Source organism: Chelonia mydas, chromosome 4 (assembly GCF_015237465.2).
Source record: "Chelonia mydas isolate rCheMyd1 chromosome 4, rCheMyd1.pri.v2, whole genome shotgun sequence".
NCBI lineage: Eukaryota > Metazoa > Chordata > Testudines > Cheloniidae > Chelonia > Chelonia mydas.
The window spans coordinates 111,907,153-111,927,365 of record NC_057852.1 but is presented as its reverse complement, the minus strand read 5'-3'; the positions used below and the strand labels follow the sequence as shown (position 1 = coordinate 111,927,365).

Sequence of the window (20,213 nt, the reverse complement as noted above, 5' to 3'; positions counted from 1 at the left end):
TGTCCTCATCTTTCTTAAAGTGTGGTGCCCAAAACTGGACACAGTACTCCAGCTGAGACCTCATCAATGCCAAGTAAAGCAGGAAATTACCTCCCGTGTCTTACATACAACACTTTTGTGTTAATATATCCCAGAATGATATTAGTCTCTTTTGCAACTGCATCACATTGTTGGCTCATATTCAACTTGTGATCCACCATAACCCCCAGATCCTTTTCAGCAGTACTACGACCTAGCTAGTTAGTCCCCATTTTGTAGTTTACCATTTGATTTAGTGTAGTTCTAGCTTTATATGACTACTGTCTGGTTTTTCATACTGCCCTCCTTCCAATTCAGTCCTAAACTTAATAACCAACATTCTGATGAAGCCCATGAGTTAGAGATTAATTCTTTTGCCATTTGAATCTGGGATACTTAACACTGGCTTTGGGAGAACTGAGTAAAATATATGTATTTTGCTGAAACCCAGAATGTAAATTTTCAAAAGGTACATTGCAACTTTGAAATGTAACATGTTCCAATGCCAGCTTGTCATTAAAATTATTTTTTAATTATAGTTCACACTTGAGTAGTGCTTAACTATAGTTTATATTTATATATATATATATATACACACACACACACACACGACTGTGAATGAAACCTTACTTCCATTGGGCATTCACCATCACAAACAGACATACACGGATCAGGAGGGCGATAGAATTCCTGTGGATCATAGGTTAGCCATGCAGTGTATTGATAGCATCTCAAAACATTTTCTGGAAATCTGCAGTGTCACTCAGACAGAATTTGACTCTTGTGATGAAATTCTCTAATCTACTCTGCAGATCTCCACTGCATATTCTTCACTCATTCTGCATATGAAACAGTGGCGATCTGAGTGAAAAATTTTGGCTGCAGCATATTAGGAAAGATTCTTAAATGTTTCAGGTTAGGAAAAGAATTAACAACTATATCCCAATTTATTTGTAAATAGTAACATTTGTTTCTCAATCAGCAATTTCTTGATCTTCTGGCTGGTGATGAGGAGGAGCATGCTGTGCTTTTGTGTAATTACTTTCTTGCTATGGGCAAAAAAGCCTGGCTGATAATTGGAAATGCTATTCCTGAGGTAAGACAGTAGTTTTTGTTTGATTTGAATGTGAACATAATATCCAAATGCTTACATAAATAGAGCATAAACAAACAAAAAATGATTATGTTCCAAGAAATGGACTGAATTTTCTCTAGCAGATATGATTTTAAAGTAATGATGATATGGGTTTAAAAATTAGTGCCATTGGAACCCTGTTCTGGTATCAAGCATTCTACCATCTTATTTCTCCATTAGTTAAGTATAAATCTAGTAGATCCCCACTCCTGGATCCATGCTTCCATGTCTGAGTAGTGGGAACTATTCTCCCTTGTCCTTTTTCTCCATTGTCCACCACCTGTAAATCCTTGTGGCAGAGCTCCAACCTTGTCCCCGTGGGTCCTGCCTTCCAGGCGGTTTATGCTAGCCTCAGAGGCTCACAGCAACCCTCCATATAGCCCTTCTCTGTCTAGGGCCAGAGTTACAGTCTACTGAGCCCTATTCATCATAAGCCACAAAGGAGGTTGGTGAGAGAACTCCCACAGTCTCTGTTGTCCCTACGGGCTTACTCCCAAACAGTTTAGCCTCCTGTCCTGACAGGGGTCTGTCTTCCCCTCCCAGGAGGTGTTTCTGTAGTGGCGGGTTGCGGGGAACCCGGTCCCGTCCTCTACTCCGGGTTTCGGCCGAGGGACCCTAATGACAGCAGCTGTTGGCAGCTGACCTTTCACTGCCAGAGTTGCTGCATTTCCCTTGGCCGCTTCCCCACAGCTCTCCCCCTTCTCTCTTCTTCACCCTTACTTGAGGGCGTCTTCATTTCCCAGCCCTTCAGCCGCACTTCCGCTCCCTGGCTCTCCTCGGCCTGACTGGAGTGAGCCCTTTTATAGTATCAGAGGGGCCTTAATTAGAGTCAGGTGTTCACATTAGCTTAATGTCCTCACCTGACTCTTTGCAGGCTAATTGGAGTCATGTGTCGACCCTAACTTGGAGCAGCCCCTGCTCTGGTCAGTCAGGGAACAGAAAACTGTTAATCCAGTGGCCAGTATATCTGCCTTCTGCTATTCTGCTGTACCCAATTGGCCAGGGTCTATCACATCCTCTTAGAAGTCACTTTGCACAGGTGTAAATGACTCCACCAGGTTAAAGGCACTGGAGAATCAGGCCCTCTAATTCTAAAGCAGTTAAATTCCTTCAGCAGCATGGGTCATGTCTGTCCCACTGAAGTGCTCAGATTTCTAAGCAGCCAGCACTACTAACAGGTTTCAAGGCCAGGGGCCAAACTGTCTATAAATGTCCTAGAGGGTCTCCCTGAAGGAAGATTACAGGCATTCTACCCTCAGACACATGGGCCCTCAACATAAGAAAAGCTACAAAACTGAGTTTGGGGAAATCCATTCCCAGAATTTCACTCCTTTAGTTTGTTCCCAAGTATAGCAGTATTAGGAAGAGATCCTAGAACTCAAAATCCAATTAATCTTTTCAGAACTTGATGATGACAGCCCCAACAGGACATTCAGCCCATGTTACCAGGGAAAGTGCTGAAACCCAGAAAGGCCAGATAGGGTTCATGGGTCATCGGGAAGGTGGAAGAATGCCTGGGGCAACTAGCTGTGTATGAGGGATTGTTGCTGGGATAAGCAAAAGAGATATCTAAGGCAGCTCTGTGTATGAGAGAGAGATGGGTGCTGGAAACGTAAGTGAGAGGGGTGCCTGGGGCAGCTGTCTATGGATGTGAGTGCATGCCACCGGATGGGGTTTGTGGTAAAGCAGAGGGATGCCTGGTATTGATAAGGCCCGTGCTCTTGCCCTGCCTTGCCTTGCTGTTTGTATTGCTGATGCTGTCAGCAGCTCCCCATTCTTGCTGACTGTTAATCTGGCTAGGATCCAGCAGAAGGAGGGAGTAGTAAAAGAGAAGGTAAAGAGGCCACCCAGTAGTGCTGTGTGGGGCTGTAGAGTTATTGTGGAGAAGTCCCTTTAGCTCTGCTGGAATGCATGCAATTCCAGCAGGGCTCTGGGAAGCTATGGGGTTGCCAAATGTGCATATCATGCAATATGCAGCACAGCTGCTCTGCTAATTAGTCTTTCATATAGACCTACTTTTTACATACTGGAGAAACATTTTTTCAAATAACTTATAAAAAGATGCTTACTGATCCTTACCTGAAGCTGTCTGTGTAAAAGGGACTATGAGCAGAGTGTCTCAGTTAAAATGAATACCAAAACTTCCCTGATAATTTACCGGGTTGTGCTAAGGGTGTTGTAGGGGTGCCCTAAAAGTTGGTGACTTTATATGCTGTAGTACACATGCTATAAAGCTTAGTTTGAGCCTCAACTCTGCACTTCTTTGTGTATTTGTGTAAGACTCACTAAAATCGAGCCCAAATTGGGAGTTACCAAAAAACATTACTCCTCTGAAGGCTGATTAGTACCCTCTATGGAATCAGTTAAGGGTCTCAGACCTGTTCCTAGGGAACTAATAAAACTCTTGCTGACAGTCTCAGCAAGGAGGCTAGGGAATTGAGTGAATATGGAGACTTAATGAGTTTCTCAGTCTCAGACATCCAGCACAAGGATCAGGCCTACTGACTGGGCAGTGTGGAAAAGTATGCCGTTGCCACGATTGTTCTGTGAGTAAAAAGAGAACTTCAGTTTGTTATGCTCTCAATATGGCAACTTTAATCAGCACTACATTTACTTGAAAATTTAGAGGAAAGTATCTTCTTTATTTTAGTTTTTAAAGTGCTGGGGTGGAAGGGTTATTTGTGCAATCCTGATGTAAGCCAAAGTAAAACTACACACCACTTTAAGGGCTTAGAGTTACTTGAACATTGGTTATGGTGGTTGAAGTGGATGAGTTGGCTGTTTTGAAGAAAACTACTCCAACCAGCTAGAGGAAAATAGTTCAATTGTGCAGTTTGTCTGTGGCCTCAATAATAACGTGGTTACTGGCCTTTAAAATACAATACAATACAAATTATCTTAGCAGAACTTCTAAAAAAAATGTTTTTCAATCTTTTTCTTCCTAGGGGCCAACTGCATATGTATTAACTTGGGAGCAAAATCAGTATGTGATTTGGAATCCCAGTAGTGGACGTTGTTATGGACAGTTTGATACTTTCTGTCCATTGCAAAGTGTGGGCTGTTTGATTAGCTTTGATAATGTAAGTGTTTCCATCTTCTCTCTCTCTCTTCCTCTCTCACACACAGAAAATGGTGCTTACCTTTGTCATCCTCTCCCTTAACCTCTTGTTTCCTAGTGGATCAGGAGTTCCTGTATCCATGCCAATATACTTTATTATTAGTGGGTCATGTTATCAAATAGTGATTTATGCCATTCTTGGATTAGGTTTCCAGCAACTTAAGAAGTTCTGTTTCAACTGTTGTATAAAATGGCTTTTTACTATAGTTTAAACAGATTATAAATTATAAAATACTGATATAAATATAGCATACACAAGCAAAGCAACCCAACCAACTAAAACCTGCGCATTGTAGGATTTAATTTACCTACTCTTGCTTAATATAGTTGCTTAACTTTGTGACGAACAGCAGGAAGAGCAGCATATGATAGAGGCAAATCAGCAAAGTGAAATGGTGACTCGTAAACTACTAAATGTTTAAACGTGTTAACAAAATAATGGATAACAGAGAACAGAATAACAATTTATTTGGAGGACTTTCAGAAAGCTTTTGACAAAGTCTGTCACAAGAAGCTTCTGAGAAGACTAAATAGTCATGAGGTGAAAGATAAGTACTGTGGTAAATTGGAAGTTGGCTGAGACATTGACAAAGAGTAGAATTAGTCAATATTCACCATTGCAAAAAGTTAACAGTGGGGCCCCATGGTTCCCTGTAGGAATAATGTTTAATATAGTTATTGATTTTTTTACAGTGTGAACAGTGAGGTGGCAAAATTGACACAAAATTAGGGCTGTTGCTTAATCGCAGTTAACTCACGTGATTAACTCAAAAAAATTAATTGGGATTTAATTAAAAAATGTAATCACACTGTTAAACAATAGAATACCAATAGAAATGTATTAAATATTTTGGATATATTTCTACATTTTCATGTATGTTGTATTCTGTGCTCTAATTGAAATCATAGTTATATTATATTTTATTATAAATACACCAGACCCTCGCTAGAACGCGGGATTTGAGATCCATGCGCAGTACTGCGTTATGGCAGGGGCCGCGTTAAAATGAATTGCAATTAAAGTAATTAAATTCGGGATCCATGGCTGCGACCGCGTTATATGCAAATTTGCCCTATATAGATGCACATTCTACTAAGGGTCTGGTGTATTTGCACTGTAAAAACGATAAAAGAAATAGTATTTTTTTAATTCACCTCATACAAGTACTGTAGTGCAATCTCTTTGTCGTGAAAGTGCAACTTACAAATGTAGATTTTTTTGTTTGTTACATGTTAGGGGGCTTATTCCTTCACCCGCTTGCTTCTCTTCTCCTTCTTGCATGAACAGAGAGCAACAGTACCCGAAGTCCAAAGGTGCAAACAATTTGATGTTTGTTGGGGTGAACTTTCAGCAAGCATGATTTCAGTTTCCTTCCTTAGTGTTCCCCTTCCCAGCTCTGACATCACAGAGCCTTACCTGTGTCCCTGTTCCCATTCCCCCCCTTAGCAAAACATCATTCCAGTTTCCCCACCCCCATTCCCTGTTCCCATTCCCCCCCCTTTACTTTCTGATTGACTGCAGACTATGTAGTGAAACCTGAGTTTTATTTAGCTATACCTTAACCAATTATTTTTCTGAAATTTAACTAACCAATCCTAACATTGTAACATGATTATTTAACCAATTATATCCCACCACCTTAATTAGTTTACACCCAGCAAAATTAATTATACAGTAGACAGAAACAATTACAGAATCAGACAGAGACCATGCAAATAAACAATAGCAAAGTGGAAACTATAATGACAAAACAATACAGAAGTAAGAATTTTACAACTACATTTATAAAGACATAAGGGTTTCCCAGCTGTGTCTATTGATAAGTGAGTTCTTACCGAACAGAAAACTATTAAACTAAACTTCCTTTTACATCCTCTAGGCTCTTTTGTTTCTCTGAAGGCGATAGATTGAGTTACCTTTCTAACAGCCCCAGATTGCCTTATTTTAATGTGACTAGTTTGGAATGTGAGGATGTGACCGTTTGCTTCCCAGCTTATGGCTGCCTCTGCTGCTTAGCCAGAGATCTTAGCCTAAGAACAGGGCCTCAGACTGTCACAGTAAGAGAAGACTCTTACACCAGCTGACAGTGATTTTGATTCTTTCTTTTATACCTTTATAACTAGCTAGGTGATAAGAATACACCTAAATTTTTAAAGTAGAGGCCTTTACAGACAGGCCTGAATATCTATATCCTAACATTACATAGCTGCACTCAAAAACAAAACATTGTAAAACTTCAGACCGTACAAGTCCACTCAGTTCTAGTTCTTGTTCAGCCAATCGCTAAGAAAAACAAATTTGTTTACATTTACAGGAGATAATGCTGCCCTCTTCGTATTTACAATGTCACCAGAAAGTGAGAACAGGCATTTGCATGGCACTTTTGTAGCAGGCATTGCAAGGTATTTACGTGCCAGATATGCTAAACATTTGTATGCCCCTTCATGCTTTGGCCACCATTCCAGAGGAAATGCTTCCATGGTGATGATGCTCCTTAAAAAAATAATGCGTGAATAAAATTTGTGACTGAACTCCTTTGGGCAGAATTCTATGTCCCCTGCTCTGTTTTACCCACATTCTGCCATATAATTCATGTTATAGTAGTCTCGAATGATCACCCAGCACATGTTGTTCATTTTAAGAACACTTTCACTGAAGATTTGATAAAACACAAAGAAGGTACCAATGTGATATTTCTAAAGATAGCTACAGCACTCAACCCAAGGTTTAACAATCTGAAGAGCCTTCCAAAATCTGAGAGGTGTGGAGCATGCTTTCAGAAGTCTTAAAAGAGCAACACTCCAATGTGGAAACTACAGAACCCGAACCACCAAAAAAGAAAAACAAATTTCTGATAGTGGCATCTGACTTAGATAATGAAAATGAACATGCGTCAGTCTGCACTGCTTTGAATTGTTATCGAGCAGAACCTGTTATCAGCATGGACGTATGTCCCCTGGAATGGTGGTTGAAGCATGTAGGGACATACGAATCTAGCGCATTGGGCACGTAAATATCTTGCGACGCCAGCTACAACGGTGCCATGAGAACACCTGTTCTCACTTTCAGGTGACATCGTAAACAAGAAGCAGGCAGCATTATCTCCTGCAAATGTAAACAAATTGGTTTGTCTGGGCGACTGACTGAACAAGAAGTAGGACTGAGTGGACTTGCAGGCTCTAACATTTTACATTGTTTTATTTTTGAATGCAGCTATTTTTTGTATGTAATTCTACTTTTGTAAGTTCAACTTTAATGATAAAGAGATTGCACTACAGTACTTCTATGAGGTGAATTGAAAAATATTATTGTGAAAAAAATAAGTGCAAATACTTTTAATCAAAAATAAATATAAAGTGAGCACTGTACACTTTGTATTCTGTGTTGTAATTCAAATCAATATATTTGAAAATGTAGAAAAACATCCAAAAAATTTAAATAAATGGTATTCTGTCATTGTTTAACAGTGCAATTAATGACGCAATTAAACTAGATTAATTTTTTTAATCACTTGACAGCCCTACACAGAATGATTTAGGTTAGTCAAGACTAGTGAAAACTGAGGAACTTCAGAAAGACCTAACATATGGAGGTGATTGTGAAGCACTTTGGCAGATTAAATTCAATGTTGACAAATTTAAGGTAATGCACATTGGAAGGAATAACTGGAACTGTTCCTACATGGTGTTAGGCATTGTCATGAACAGCTGAATGAGAACCTCTGCTCAATGTGCAGAAGCGGTCAAACAACAAATAAAATACTAGGATAGATAAGGACTGTGATAGAAAATTATATTGAAAAATACAATGCCATTATATAAATGGATAGTCTAACTAGTAGCTGATGCTCTGATTCACCTTTGCTGATAATATGAAAACAAGGGGATGGTCAATGAAATTGAAAAGCAACAAATTTAAAACTGTTAAAAAGAAATAGTTCTTTTATACAGCATATAATTAACTTGTGGAATATATTGCTACAGTACCTCACTGAGGCCAAGACTGGATAATCTTTTCTGAATCAACACCCACAGCTATAGTAGGTATGATAAAAAAAATGATATAAATCTTACTGTTTAAAAACCCAGGGATATAAGCCAGCCACTAAGTGATGGGCTTCATTTATAGACAGATTATTCTGCAATTTTCTATTGTAGGGCTTCTTGCACCTGCGTTGACATGTCTAATGCTGGACACGATGGAGAGCAGATACTGGATTAGATGAAATACTGATCTGATGCAGTCTGGCAATTCATACGTTCCTAGGTTTAAAAAGTCCCTATAATATTGCTTCTGCACATACTTAAAGCATCATTAAAGTGCAAAATCTAAAACACACACATGCAGACAGTCCAAAACATAACAAACTTGTATAAGAATATCTGGAAAATGTATCAGAAAAGTCAGCTGTTTGAAATTTTGTGTATTATATCATATAGTCTCTTCCTTTTTAACCTTTTTAAATTTAAAAACAGAGGGTGAATGAGAGAATTTAAAGTTCTAAATAAAGTTTATGATAATGAAAAGGCATCCCAATGATACCTTTCTGAAAGTTGCATCTTTCATTGAAAGTCATGTATTCCATGTTAAACATTTGTGATTTTTGTTAACTGTGCAGCCTTCATCAACTGTAATATATTGCAATTACATGAAGTACATTAACATATCAGATTCTTTATAAAGAGACTTGAGGTGAGAATGAATATACAGGAAGGCTCTTGTTTCATGTGAATTTATAAGGGTAACTCCTACTGCCTTAGCTTTGCATTGAAAAGATGTGATACATGTAGTATGGCTCTTGCTGTTAACAAAGTTCTTCTCTTTTAGATCTGGTTTAATATCCAACAATATGATTCCCCAGTAAGGATAAATTTTGACATCAGCAAACCCAAATTATGGAAATCTTTCTTTTCACAAAGCTTACCATACCCTGGCCTCTCCAGTGTTCAGGTATTATTGTACCTACTTAAGACTCATTTTGTAGTTTAAAACAATTATTAGATTATTTTAAGGGATGGAAGGTGTGACATGAAATCTTAATTCACTATATGCCGTTTTTCTCTCCTTTGTAAGTCTTTATCTTGCAATTTAAGGGTAAACGTATTGTTGTTATGTTAGTACAGCAGGCCAACCACACCTCTGTAATAATTAGATCTTTACAGACTTACTCCTGAGTGAATTCTGGGCCATTTTGCACACACAGAATTCACGTCCCCTGCAGATTTCTTTGCTTCCTTGCACAAAAATGACTTCTGACAGGGAAGCAAAGGGAAACCGCAAGAGCGGTCACATTCTCCCCCTTCTCCCCTTCCCCCCCCCCCCCCCCAAAAAAAAAAAAAAAAAAACAATGTGGATGCATGGTTTCAGGCACCTGGAGCAACTGCGATAGAGGTAAATCACCGTGGGATGGGGATGCCTTCGCCCGTGGCTCTTACCCTGTGCCAGGTTTAGCTGCTAGTCCCAGCTGGATTGGGGCAGAGGAGGATGGGACTTCATCTTATCATAGAATATCAGGGTTGGAAGGGACCTCAGGAGGTCATCTAGTCCAACCCCCTGCTCAAAGCAGGACCGATCCCCAATTAAATCATCCCAGCCAGGGCTTTGTCAAGCCTGACCTTAAAAACTTCTAAGGAAGGAGATTCCACCACCTCCCTAGGTAACGCATTCCAGTGTTTCACCACCCTCCTAGTGAAAAAGTTTTTCCTAATATCCAACCTAAATCTCCCCCACTGCAACTTGAGACCATTACTCCTTGTTCTGTCAACTGCTACCACTGAGAACAGTCTAGAGCCATCCTCTTTGGAACCCCCTTTCAGGTAGTTGAAAGCAGCTATCAAATCCCCCCTCATTCTTCTCTTCCGCAGACTAAACATCCCCAGTTCCCTCAGCCTCTCCTTATAACTCATGTGTTCCAGTCCCCTAATAATTTTTGTTGTCCTCCGCTGGACTCTTTCTTTCCAATTTTTCCACATCCTTCTTGTAGTGTGGGGCCCAAAACTCGACACAGTACTCCAGATGAGGCCTCACCAGTGTCGAATAGAGGGGAACGATCACATCCCTCGATCTGCTGGCAGTGCCCCTACTTATACATCCCAAAATGCCATTGGCCTTCTTGGCAACAACGGCACACTGTTGACTCATATCCAGCTTCTCGTCCACTGTAACCCCTAGGTCCTTTTCTGCAAAACTGCTGCCGAGCCATTCGGTCCCTAGTCTGTAGCAGTGCATGGGATTCTTCCGTCCTAAGTGCAGGACTCTGCACATGTCCTTGCTGAACCTCATCAGATTTCTTTTGGCCCAATCCTCCAATTTATCTAGGGCCCTCTGTATCCTATCCCTACCCTCCAGCGTATCTACCTCTCCTCCCAGTTTAATGTCATCTGCAAACTTGCTGAGGGTGCAATCCACACCGTCCTCCAGATCATTTATGAAGATATTGAAGAAAACCGGCCCCAGGACTGACCCTTGGGGCACTCCACTTGATACCAGCTGCCAACTAGACATGGAGCCATTGATCACTACCCATTGAGCCTGACAATCTAGCCAGCTTTCTATCCACCTTATAGTCCATTCATCCAGCCCATACTTCTTTAACTTGCTGGCAAGAATACTGTGGGAGACCGTGTCAAAAGCTTTGCTAAAGTCAAGGAACAACACGTCCACTGCTTTCCCTTCATCCACAGAGCCAGTTATCTCGTCATAGAAGGCAATTAGATTAGTCAGGCATGACTTGCCCTTGGTGATTCCATGCTGACTGTTCCTGATCACTTTCCTCTCCTCTAAGTGCTTCACAATTGATTCCTTGAGGACCTGCTCCATGATTTTTCCAGGAACTGAGGTGAGGCTGACTGGCCTGTAGTTCCCAGGATCCTCCTCCTTCCCTTTTTTAAAGATGGGCACTACATTAGCCTTTTTCTAGTCGTCGGGGACTTCCCCTGATCGCCATGGTTTTCAAAGATAATGGCCAATGGCTTTGCAATCACATCCGCCAACTCCTTTAGCACTCTTGGTTGCAGTGCATCCGGCCCCATGGACTTGTGCTCGTCCAGCTTTTCTAAATAGTCCCGAACCACCTCTTTCTCCACAGAGGGCTGGTCACCTCTTCCCCATGCTGTGCTGCCCAGTGCAGCAGTCTGGGAGCTGACCTTGTTTGTGAAGACAGAGGCAAAAAAAAGCATTGAGCACATTAGCTTTTTTCACATCCTCTGTCACTAGGTTGCCTCCCTCATTCAGTAAGGGGCCCACACTTTCCTTGACTTTCTTCTTGTTGCTAACATACCTGCAGAAACCCTTCTTGTTACTCTTGACATCTCTTGCTAGCTGAACCTCCAGGTGTGATGTGGCCTTCCTGATTTCACTCCTGCATCCCCAAGCAATATTTTTATACTCATCCCTGGTCATTTGTCCAGTCTTCCACTTCTTGTAAGCTTCTTTTTTGTATTTAAGATCAGCAAGGATTTCACTGTGAAGCCAAGCTGGTCGCCTGCCATATTTACTATTCTTTCTACACATCGGGATGGTTTGTTCCTGTAACCTCAGTAAGGACTCTTTAAAATACAGCCAGCTCTCCTGGACTCCTTTCCCCCTCATGTTATTCTCCCAGGGGATCTTGCCCATCATCTCCCTGAGGGAGTCAAAGTCTGCTTTTCTGAAGTCCAGGGTCCGTATTCTGCTGCTTTCCTTTCTTCCTTGTGTCAGGATCCTGAACTTGACCATCTCATGGTCACTGCCTCCCAGGTTCCCATCCACTTTTGCTTCCCCTACTAATTCTTCCTGAATCTTCCTGTACAAGAAACAGCCAGGGCTGGAGCAGAATCAGACCCACTCCCAGAAACCTCCACACACACACACCCAGCTTGCTGCCCTCATTGTGCCTCAGCCACCAGGGGAGGGGTCACTGTATGGGGAGTCCAACTCCCATGCAGCTGAACCCCCCCCATGCCCTCCGGTGAACCTCACCCTCTCACACCCAGAACCCCATCACCAAGCCCCTTGCACCCACTCTGCCAAGCCTTACCCCCTGCATCTGGACGCCCACCCCGGCACCCAGACCATCCCCCAATGTGCCCCCCACACTTGAACCCCCACCATAATGAGCTCCCCTGCACCTAAACACTCCACTGAGCCCCCCACCCCACTGAGCCCCAACCAGCTGCACTCAGACCTCCACCCCACCACTCCCCCAGCATCCAGACCCACGCCCCACTGACTCCCTCTGCACTCAGACCCTCCCCCCGCCGAGCCCGCCTAAAGAATCCCATTCCCCTTGCACCTGGAACCCCCCTACCCAAGAAGCCTGTGCATCCAGATCCTCCCTGCACCCAAATTGCCCCACACTGAACCCCCTCACCCCACACCTGAGTGGGGGCCAGGGCTGGGCATGCCTGTGAGACTTTGTCCCTCTCACTTGCTATGTTGGTGCAACTGGTCCGGAGGAGCGGGACCCCAGGGTGTTTCTGGGGCAGGCCCAGCCCTTGCACCGTGTCAGTCAGGTGCAGCCTCACTGCTGAGTCCGTGTTTGGGGGAGGGTGGCTGGTGCTCTCCCACCTCTGTGCAGCCTGTGGCCTGTGCTCCCTATTGCCATGCTGGAGCCTCCACATTTCTATATTGATAAAATATGTAGAATTTTTAAAAATTCTATGCACAATATTTTATATTCTGGTGCAGAATTCCCTCAGGAGCGTACAGGACAGTATATTGAGTGACAAGTATTTTATAATTGATCTAGTTTCATTCAGAATAGATGAATCTCTCTTGTCCTAAAAACACCCACATACGGTCTGAAGCCAAATATGATTTGTGACATTCCTCTGTTAGCTTAGTCACAAGTGAAATCCAAATAATATAGCCTCTGAAATCTAAGGAAAATATCAAATTTGTCTTTAAAATGTGAAGAGGTCACGTTCATGTCATGTCCCACACCAAGCGCGCGCTCCTTATCTAATCAAACATCAGTGGTTGAAACTTACGGTCAGAAGGGACAGAATAACTTTGTGTACAAAATTCTAACTTCTAAATGTTTTTCAGTAATTCATTTTTCTGAATGGTGAACATTATGGGCCTCATTTTGATCTCATTCACACCCTTGTTAATCAGGAACAACTCCAGTAGATGTACACTGGTGTGAACCCACATGAGAGGAAAATGTGGTCCTGTTTTTTCATCTTTGATAACAAGAAGTCTTACATTCCAAGTGATGTTTTAATCAATTCTTTTTTTTATTAGCCTGAAGAATTAATTTACCAACGTACAGACAAGGTTGCTGCATTAGAACTGCAGGGCAGGTAACTTTGCCTCTATAAATATCTACGTAATTCCATTAAACACTGTGAGCAGCGGCAGCAGCAGCTCCACTGTCTGATTCACCACCGAAGAATGGAACATTCAGTGATCTTTCTCCTCCAATCTAGACTGTAAGGAGCTGCAGTTGGAAAAATGTAACTACTTCTCGGGCACTCTGTTAAGCATGCTCATAGTGGCTTTTTGATCTCTTGAGCCAGAGTGGTCTCTCCCTTCACTGTATCTATGTATTGTAAGAATAAGAATTAAAAGTTCAAGTGCCACCGAGAAATCTTAAAAATCAGTCCTCCAGCATGTGATTTTTGGGGGGTTTCTTGTAAACCAGAACACTGTGGCATTACTGCTGTTGTGTTTATCTTTGAACTGCTTTGGGAACAGTGGCAAACTTACTACCTTAAGATCCCCAGTGCTTTCTGCAACTTGGGTAGCGTGTCTAGAAAAAAAAAGGTTGAGTTCTGTTTTCTGAGTGAGTCATCCAAAATTGTGAAGCCAGAATCATACCTTGAACAATCAACCGGTAAGGTAGTTATAACAAGTAGCTGTATTATACTGCAGGATCGAAAAGATACTGAAAGAGAAGATTATGGAGTGGAGGCCAAGGCATCTAACTCGTTGGAATAGATATTGTACCTCCACGCTTCGTCATTTCCTCCCTCTCCTGGAACAGTTCCAAGGAAAAGCTGTAGAAGATGACCACCAGGCAGAATTGCAAAAACAGCTCGGAGATTACAGGGTACTATAATGAACTCCTATGTAGAGCTTGTGTAATGAAACACTAGTAGATGTTCCTCACAGTCCAATATTACATTAGTAAATCAAATCACTGAGGTTTAATTAACAGAAAGTCACCTAATATCCAAAGAACTGGCATATGTTGCTAGGCCTTTGATACAAGGCCAACTAATAGTAAATGCTTCAGACGGCAGCAACAAAAAAACCAACCTAACCAACCCTAATAAACTTAGGCAATTCTGTTTGCCTAGAGTTGCAGTTGTTCTGACGTTTCTGGGAAATTTATATTTATTAAAGTTTGAAATGGTTTTGAGTGATTATTAGCCAGGCTTTTAGGGGCCCTTTGTTTTGTTTACCTGATGGGGAATTGTAAGTCTCAGATCCTTGCCCAAAGAAGAGCGTCCTGAAGCAGTTTCTCACTAAACTTTTTCAACAAAGCACATAACTCTCAATAGCCCCTAATAGGCTAACAATTTTCCTAGCAACAGCCAATAACAATTCATTATTCTTATTAGCAAAGCATTTCTCTTCATAATAAAAAATGTCAGAAACATCTAAGTCAGCTGTCCAAACAGTCCTTCCATTTTGATAGCAGAATGGCAAGCATGCAGCTGCATGGTCTTGCCTCTCAGGGTCCTAAAAATTATTTTTAGGAATGTGATGTTCGGTTTTTCAAAGGGCAGTGGCTGAACATACAAGATGGCTGACTGCAGTACTGTCAGCTTCTCGGTTATAGAGTGTGACTGTACCCCAGCACCCACCCCCTGAGAGCTCTGGCAAAGGAACTTCTGTACAGTACCAGCAAGTGGGTACAAATGCTGCAGAGACAGTGTTCCCACCCTCTCAGCTCAGAATCACCATACCCAAGTGCACTCTGCTCTAGCAACTGTGTGGGGGAAATGATGTGGGAGCCAGATGGTCGTAAATTCAGATGAATGATAACCAGTTGACAAATTACTTTCATTTGAAAGGTTTGTGACACCAACCAAAGCTGGTTCAGGGTTACTGTTAGTGCAGCGCCCTGTTGGTTGCAAATATGCACTATTGCTTTAATTGCTATCCATCATATTGTACCATATTCAGTTGGCAGCTATTGAGGTGGCATATTTAATTAGAAATTGACCCTGTAGTTGTTGTACAGCTTGGGAATGCTGTAGCTGGAGTGCAGGGCAGCACAACAGAATGTACCAATCAGCTGTAGCAGCATACAAGTACTAGGGCCCAGGGACAAACTGATTGGTGCTCTAGAAGACAGCAGGTGCAGATGGGTGGCCACAGTAGAGAGGCAGTGGGCCTGTCTTGAAATAGGGCCAAAGGGCTGACAGGAATTAAACATCCATTCAGGAAGCTGTGCCTTGCTGAAACATAGTTTGAAGTTGGAGAGGGGCACTCATTTTAATGTGAAGTAGGCAGATTATTCAGCCTCAGTCCAGTAATAAGTAAGTGCTCTTAAAAGAAAAGCTGAACTTGCAGCCACCGTGAACTTACACGTAATAGCCATAATTGCTGTAGCTTTTTTTTTATTTTCCCTACCTCGTGTAAAGCTCATTATACTCTGATTCAATACCTCAACTAATGACAGAGAAACAGTCATTTCTCACTCTCACTAATGATTTTTTTTCCCCTTAAATTTCCCAGGTTTCTGGATTTCCTATTCATATGCCATTTTCTGAAGTGAAACCTTTAATAGAGGCTGTATACAGTACTGGAGTCCATACCATTGATGTTTCAAGTGCAGAATTTGCTCTCGCAGTATACATCCATGCTTATCCCAAAAATGTTCTCTCTGTGTGGATTTACATTGCTTCACTTGTTCGTAATAGATAAAAGCACTCAACAAGACAGCACCTTCCTGTCAGATAAATGCTTTGGTGTAAAAAAAACATTGGATGCAATTGTACTTAGGGGGTGTGAACAAAACAATTCCCTTAACAGTGAAGATGAAAAAACATAGTAGCATTCTGGCTATTGCCTTTGAGGAGCTTTTTGGTCTTTGGTTTGTGCCTACATAAGAGACTGTGTACATGTTGGCTTTTGCCTCTGTAGACTGAAACATTATCTATGGAGCAGAGCTATTCTCCAGCTTGTACACAGCTGTGAGGGTAAAAATACCAGTAGACATTGGCAGCCTGTACCCACTAAGCCTCCCAGCACTGGTACTTTCAGAGCTGCTGTTGGGAGATTCCCCACAAATGTTAATTGTAGACATTGCTTCACGCCCTCCCTCACATCCTGGGATGGCCTCAGCAGCTTGGGTAAAATACCTAACTAACTCTGCCTACCCACTTTCAGCTGACACCAACATGTATGCATCTTATGTTGATGGTTCCAAAACTCTGTCCAGTGAAATTGTCAGAGTCTCTTAACAAGATGAATAAAACCCCACTTTACTTCAGTTATGTTACTGTCTTATGTTAATACTGTGTGTACCTCCATTTCCCTCTGTACTGCACCAATATTTCAGTGGTGGGAATTGGGTGTATGATTTTTGGTGAGGCCTAGCATCTGCACATATGCTATGACAGTGCCCATCATAACCTGAGACCGAGGAGGTGGGTGCAACCAGGTGACACTTTTTGCCCAGGAAGCAGGACAAAAAGGAGGAGCGAGGGTGTGGGAGGTCCCTGGAACTCCCTGGAAGCTGGGCAGTCTGCTTAGGGAAACTGGAAGAGGGGGAGTCAAGGCTGTCTGGCTCAGCACTCCCTAAGATGGACTTGGCTGAAAGTCACTAAAATAGAAAGTTTATTAGTTGACAGGAACACAGAGCTTGCTGTTCTACATGCTGAGAATCACTGCTGACTGCAGGAGGTGCAGCGAAGGGCCTTGGGCTTCCCCAGGAGCGGACTTGTCATGGGACGCACATAGGAGGAAGGGAATGCTCTGAGTTCAGACCCAGGAAGGTTGACACTACGTAAGCGTCTTGCCCTGGAGACAATATGCTCAGCGAGAGGAGGCATGCTACACCGGAGTCCTGACTGGCTTCATTTGGAGAAATTCCAGAGCACAGGCCTGCTGACTCCGTGACAGAGACTAATGAACATTTTGGACTTGTGTTTCTCCTTATGCTTCCATGACTACAGTGACTTAATCAGGCCCATTTGGCACCTGAAGAATTGTCTAAAGAGCCAATATGTTTGTCCTTTTAACAATTGTTTTGTATACAAAAGCTAGTGTTAAGCATAGAATTACAGCATCTTTTGCACACAAAGACTAATTCTACTGTAACTTCATAGGTGGTGAGGTCTTCCTTTGCACTGTAACAAATGCTACCTTTCTGATGATAAACACCTGTTACAAATTAATGCAGATCAGTTCTGCATCTATGATAGTAAAGAATGGGGGAGTTTGCTTTTTTTTTTTTAAATTTTGTGTCTTTTTTACCATTGTGTTTCATAACAAAAGCTAATTGAGAAGTATCTTTGTACAAACATTCCCAGCTCTTTAATAGTCACTTAAAAGATGAAGTCTTCAGCTGTCACTACATACAAGAAATAAAAATTATTACAAATGTAAGATACTGTTACAAAAACAAACTTGAGTCTCATTTCCCCACCTTCACTTCTACAGGGGGTTGTTGATGCCAGCATCACCACCACAAAATGAGGGTTACTTACCTGTTCTTAGCAATGGCTCTGCCAGCTAGGGGGTGGTAACTTGTACTAGAACCGTCTTCTGGCAGAGGCAACTAGAGCACGTCTATGGCCCCACCTTCTCATGTTTGGAGGGCAAGGCTACAAGGAGGCAGAGTACCCTTACCTCCTCCGTGTCTTCCACAGCAAATCCAGACAGAGAACAAGCAATCCTCTCACAGGGGAAGGCAAGTGGAAAGTACAGATATGCAGAACCCTCTTCAAGAGCTGCAGTTATGGGCAAGTAACCTTCATTTCTTCTTTGAGTGGTTCTGCATATTCCCACTTATGGAACACTAGTAAGCAGTGCTAAAAACTCACCTGAAAGTAGGAACAGAGTCCTAGATACTGGAGCACCACCTTGCCAGAGCCTAGTGTTTAAGGTATGCACTAAAACCCAGATTGCAACTCTGAGGGTCACCCATCGAAGACAGGAAAGGAAGTAGCCACACCTGGAATGTGTATGAATCACAGCAAGTACGGGAACTTTTGCAAGCGTGTAACGTTCAGCAATACATAGTTGGGGGGTGGGGGTGGGGCCATATGACCCAAGTCATTCTTAGCATAAGATACAAACAGTTGAAATGGATTTACAAAAAACTTAATTCTGTCCACTTAAGAGCCCGTCTAGGATCCAAAAGACAGATTCCCCTTTATTAGAGTGCAGTTTTGGGGGGGGGGGGGGGGGGGGGGCGGAAATCAGACACTACCTTAAGAAAGAATCTGGGACTGGCTCTTAGAACTACATTGTGCTTGTGAAAGGGGGATCAGCCATAAGTGCACTTAAGTCATTCTCCTGCAACAATGAAGGACATTTTGAGAGATCACTCAGACAGGGGTTTGAAGGGTGATTTCATCAACATAGCCAAAACCAAATTAAGGTCTCAAGGCAGGCATGAGCTCTAACTGAAGCATGACAAACAAGTCTACCCTCTACTTGGCAGCCAGTTGGGTATTACATGCTTGTAAACACTTAATGATTAGTTAGATAAGCCCTGATTCTTGAAGTGAAATAAATAGTTCAGAACACAAAGAATGGAAGCCAATATAGGCAGTAAGAACTTTTCTTCATCCATGCCTGAAACCAGGACCACTTCAACTGGACTACTTCTAGAGTGAACAAATAGGTCTTGCATGCATGAAGTACATCACCTCTTCAAGAGCAGACAAAGCCAAGTCTGGTCACCCACATTTTCAGGCAGAGATGTGGGGTCAGACGAAAGCTCCTGCTCTGACAATGTATCTGGAGACCATCAGACAGTTGCAGGAGATGGGTAAACACTGCTGGTGTGACCAAACCTGGACAATGACTCAGCCTTGCTCTGGCCTGGTGTCTCTTCCTCACTAAAGTGTACACATCAGCTCCTCCCCCCAGCCCAGAAGGAAGGCATCTGACTCAAACTGACTGTCCCTGCCTTCTCTAGAACAGAAGAGGCAACACTTCTTGGTGGCCTGTGTTGTGAACAAATCCACATCTAGCTGACCCCAATTGGAGAACATAGCCTGAACCAACTGATCCTTCAGGGATCATGCATGATGTGTCTGAAGTCACTGTCCAGGATGGGCATGGGGATTGAATAGTACCTCACTGAGTACAGTCATTCTGACTAACCACCAGTCTAGAGCAGCTATGATATTCTGAGGCCCGGTGATCAAATGAAGACTGTCCCCGGTTGGCCTGTAGAATTGGGATATCTCGTTCTCAGACAGGCAAAATCACGTAGGTAGGGGCTGCCATAAGATCCATGAGACTCAAAGAATTTTACGCTCCGAGTGGGGCATCACCTAATCTTAAATCAGTAGTGGCTCATTTTGAAAAATCCTCTGGCAGGCAAGCTCTCCCCTCTACCACATCCAGCACCGTGCCAATGAAGGGAATCCTTTGGGCGGGTGAGGAGGAGCCAAACATCTGTAGAGATTGGCTGTAAACACACTATGGCTTAACAGGTCCTCGCATACACCAGCCTTCAGTAGCTAGTCTACACTGAGGTACACAAAAATACCCTGATTCATCAGGTGAGTTGCTACCACAGAGACAAATGTCGTAAAAACACCGGGAGCTGTGGAGAGGCAGAGTGGGAGCACCTTGGACTGAAACAGCAGCCAGCCACCACCCGTGGGAGGTATTTCTTTAGATTAGCAGTTCTCAAACTAGGGTCCTCAGAGACTACACAGGTTGCACTCCTTCCCCCCGAAACCGAGACAGGCTGTGCGACCTGCTGAGGTGATGCTTCCTGCCCGCACCAACTCCACCCTGACTCATCTCAGGGGGCCACCCAG

The 20,213-nt window shown here is 42.7% G+C and overlaps 1 protein-coding gene across 6 annotated transcripts in view; it reads left to right on the top strand.

The window, feature by feature from the left end:
* Nucleotides 1-17,817, top strand: part of CC2D2A (coiled-coil and C2 domain containing 2A) — a 139,412-nt gene extending 121,595 nt beyond the window's left edge. For 5 of the 6 annotated variants that reach the window (XM_043544631.1, XM_037898033.2, XM_043544630.1 and 2 more), the window contains 6 exons: nt 1,001-1,114; nt 4,099-4,233; nt 9,100-9,222; nt 13,498-13,556; nt 14,128-14,305; nt 15,943-17,817. In XM_043544631.1, the coding sequence (XP_043400566.1) occupies nt 1,001-1,114; nt 4,099-4,233; nt 9,100-9,222; nt 13,498-13,556; nt 14,128-14,305; nt 15,943-16,131 (798 nt within the window). In that variant the 3' untranslated portion in view covers nt 16,132-17,817. Of the gene's footprint in view, nt 1-1,000; nt 1,115-4,098; nt 4,234-9,099; nt 9,223-13,497; nt 13,853-14,127; nt 14,306-15,942 lie in introns of those variants that run through there. The other variant, XM_043544635.1, reaches the window with a different exon arrangement.
* The last annotated feature ends 2,396 nt before the right edge of the window (nt 17,818-20,213 follow it).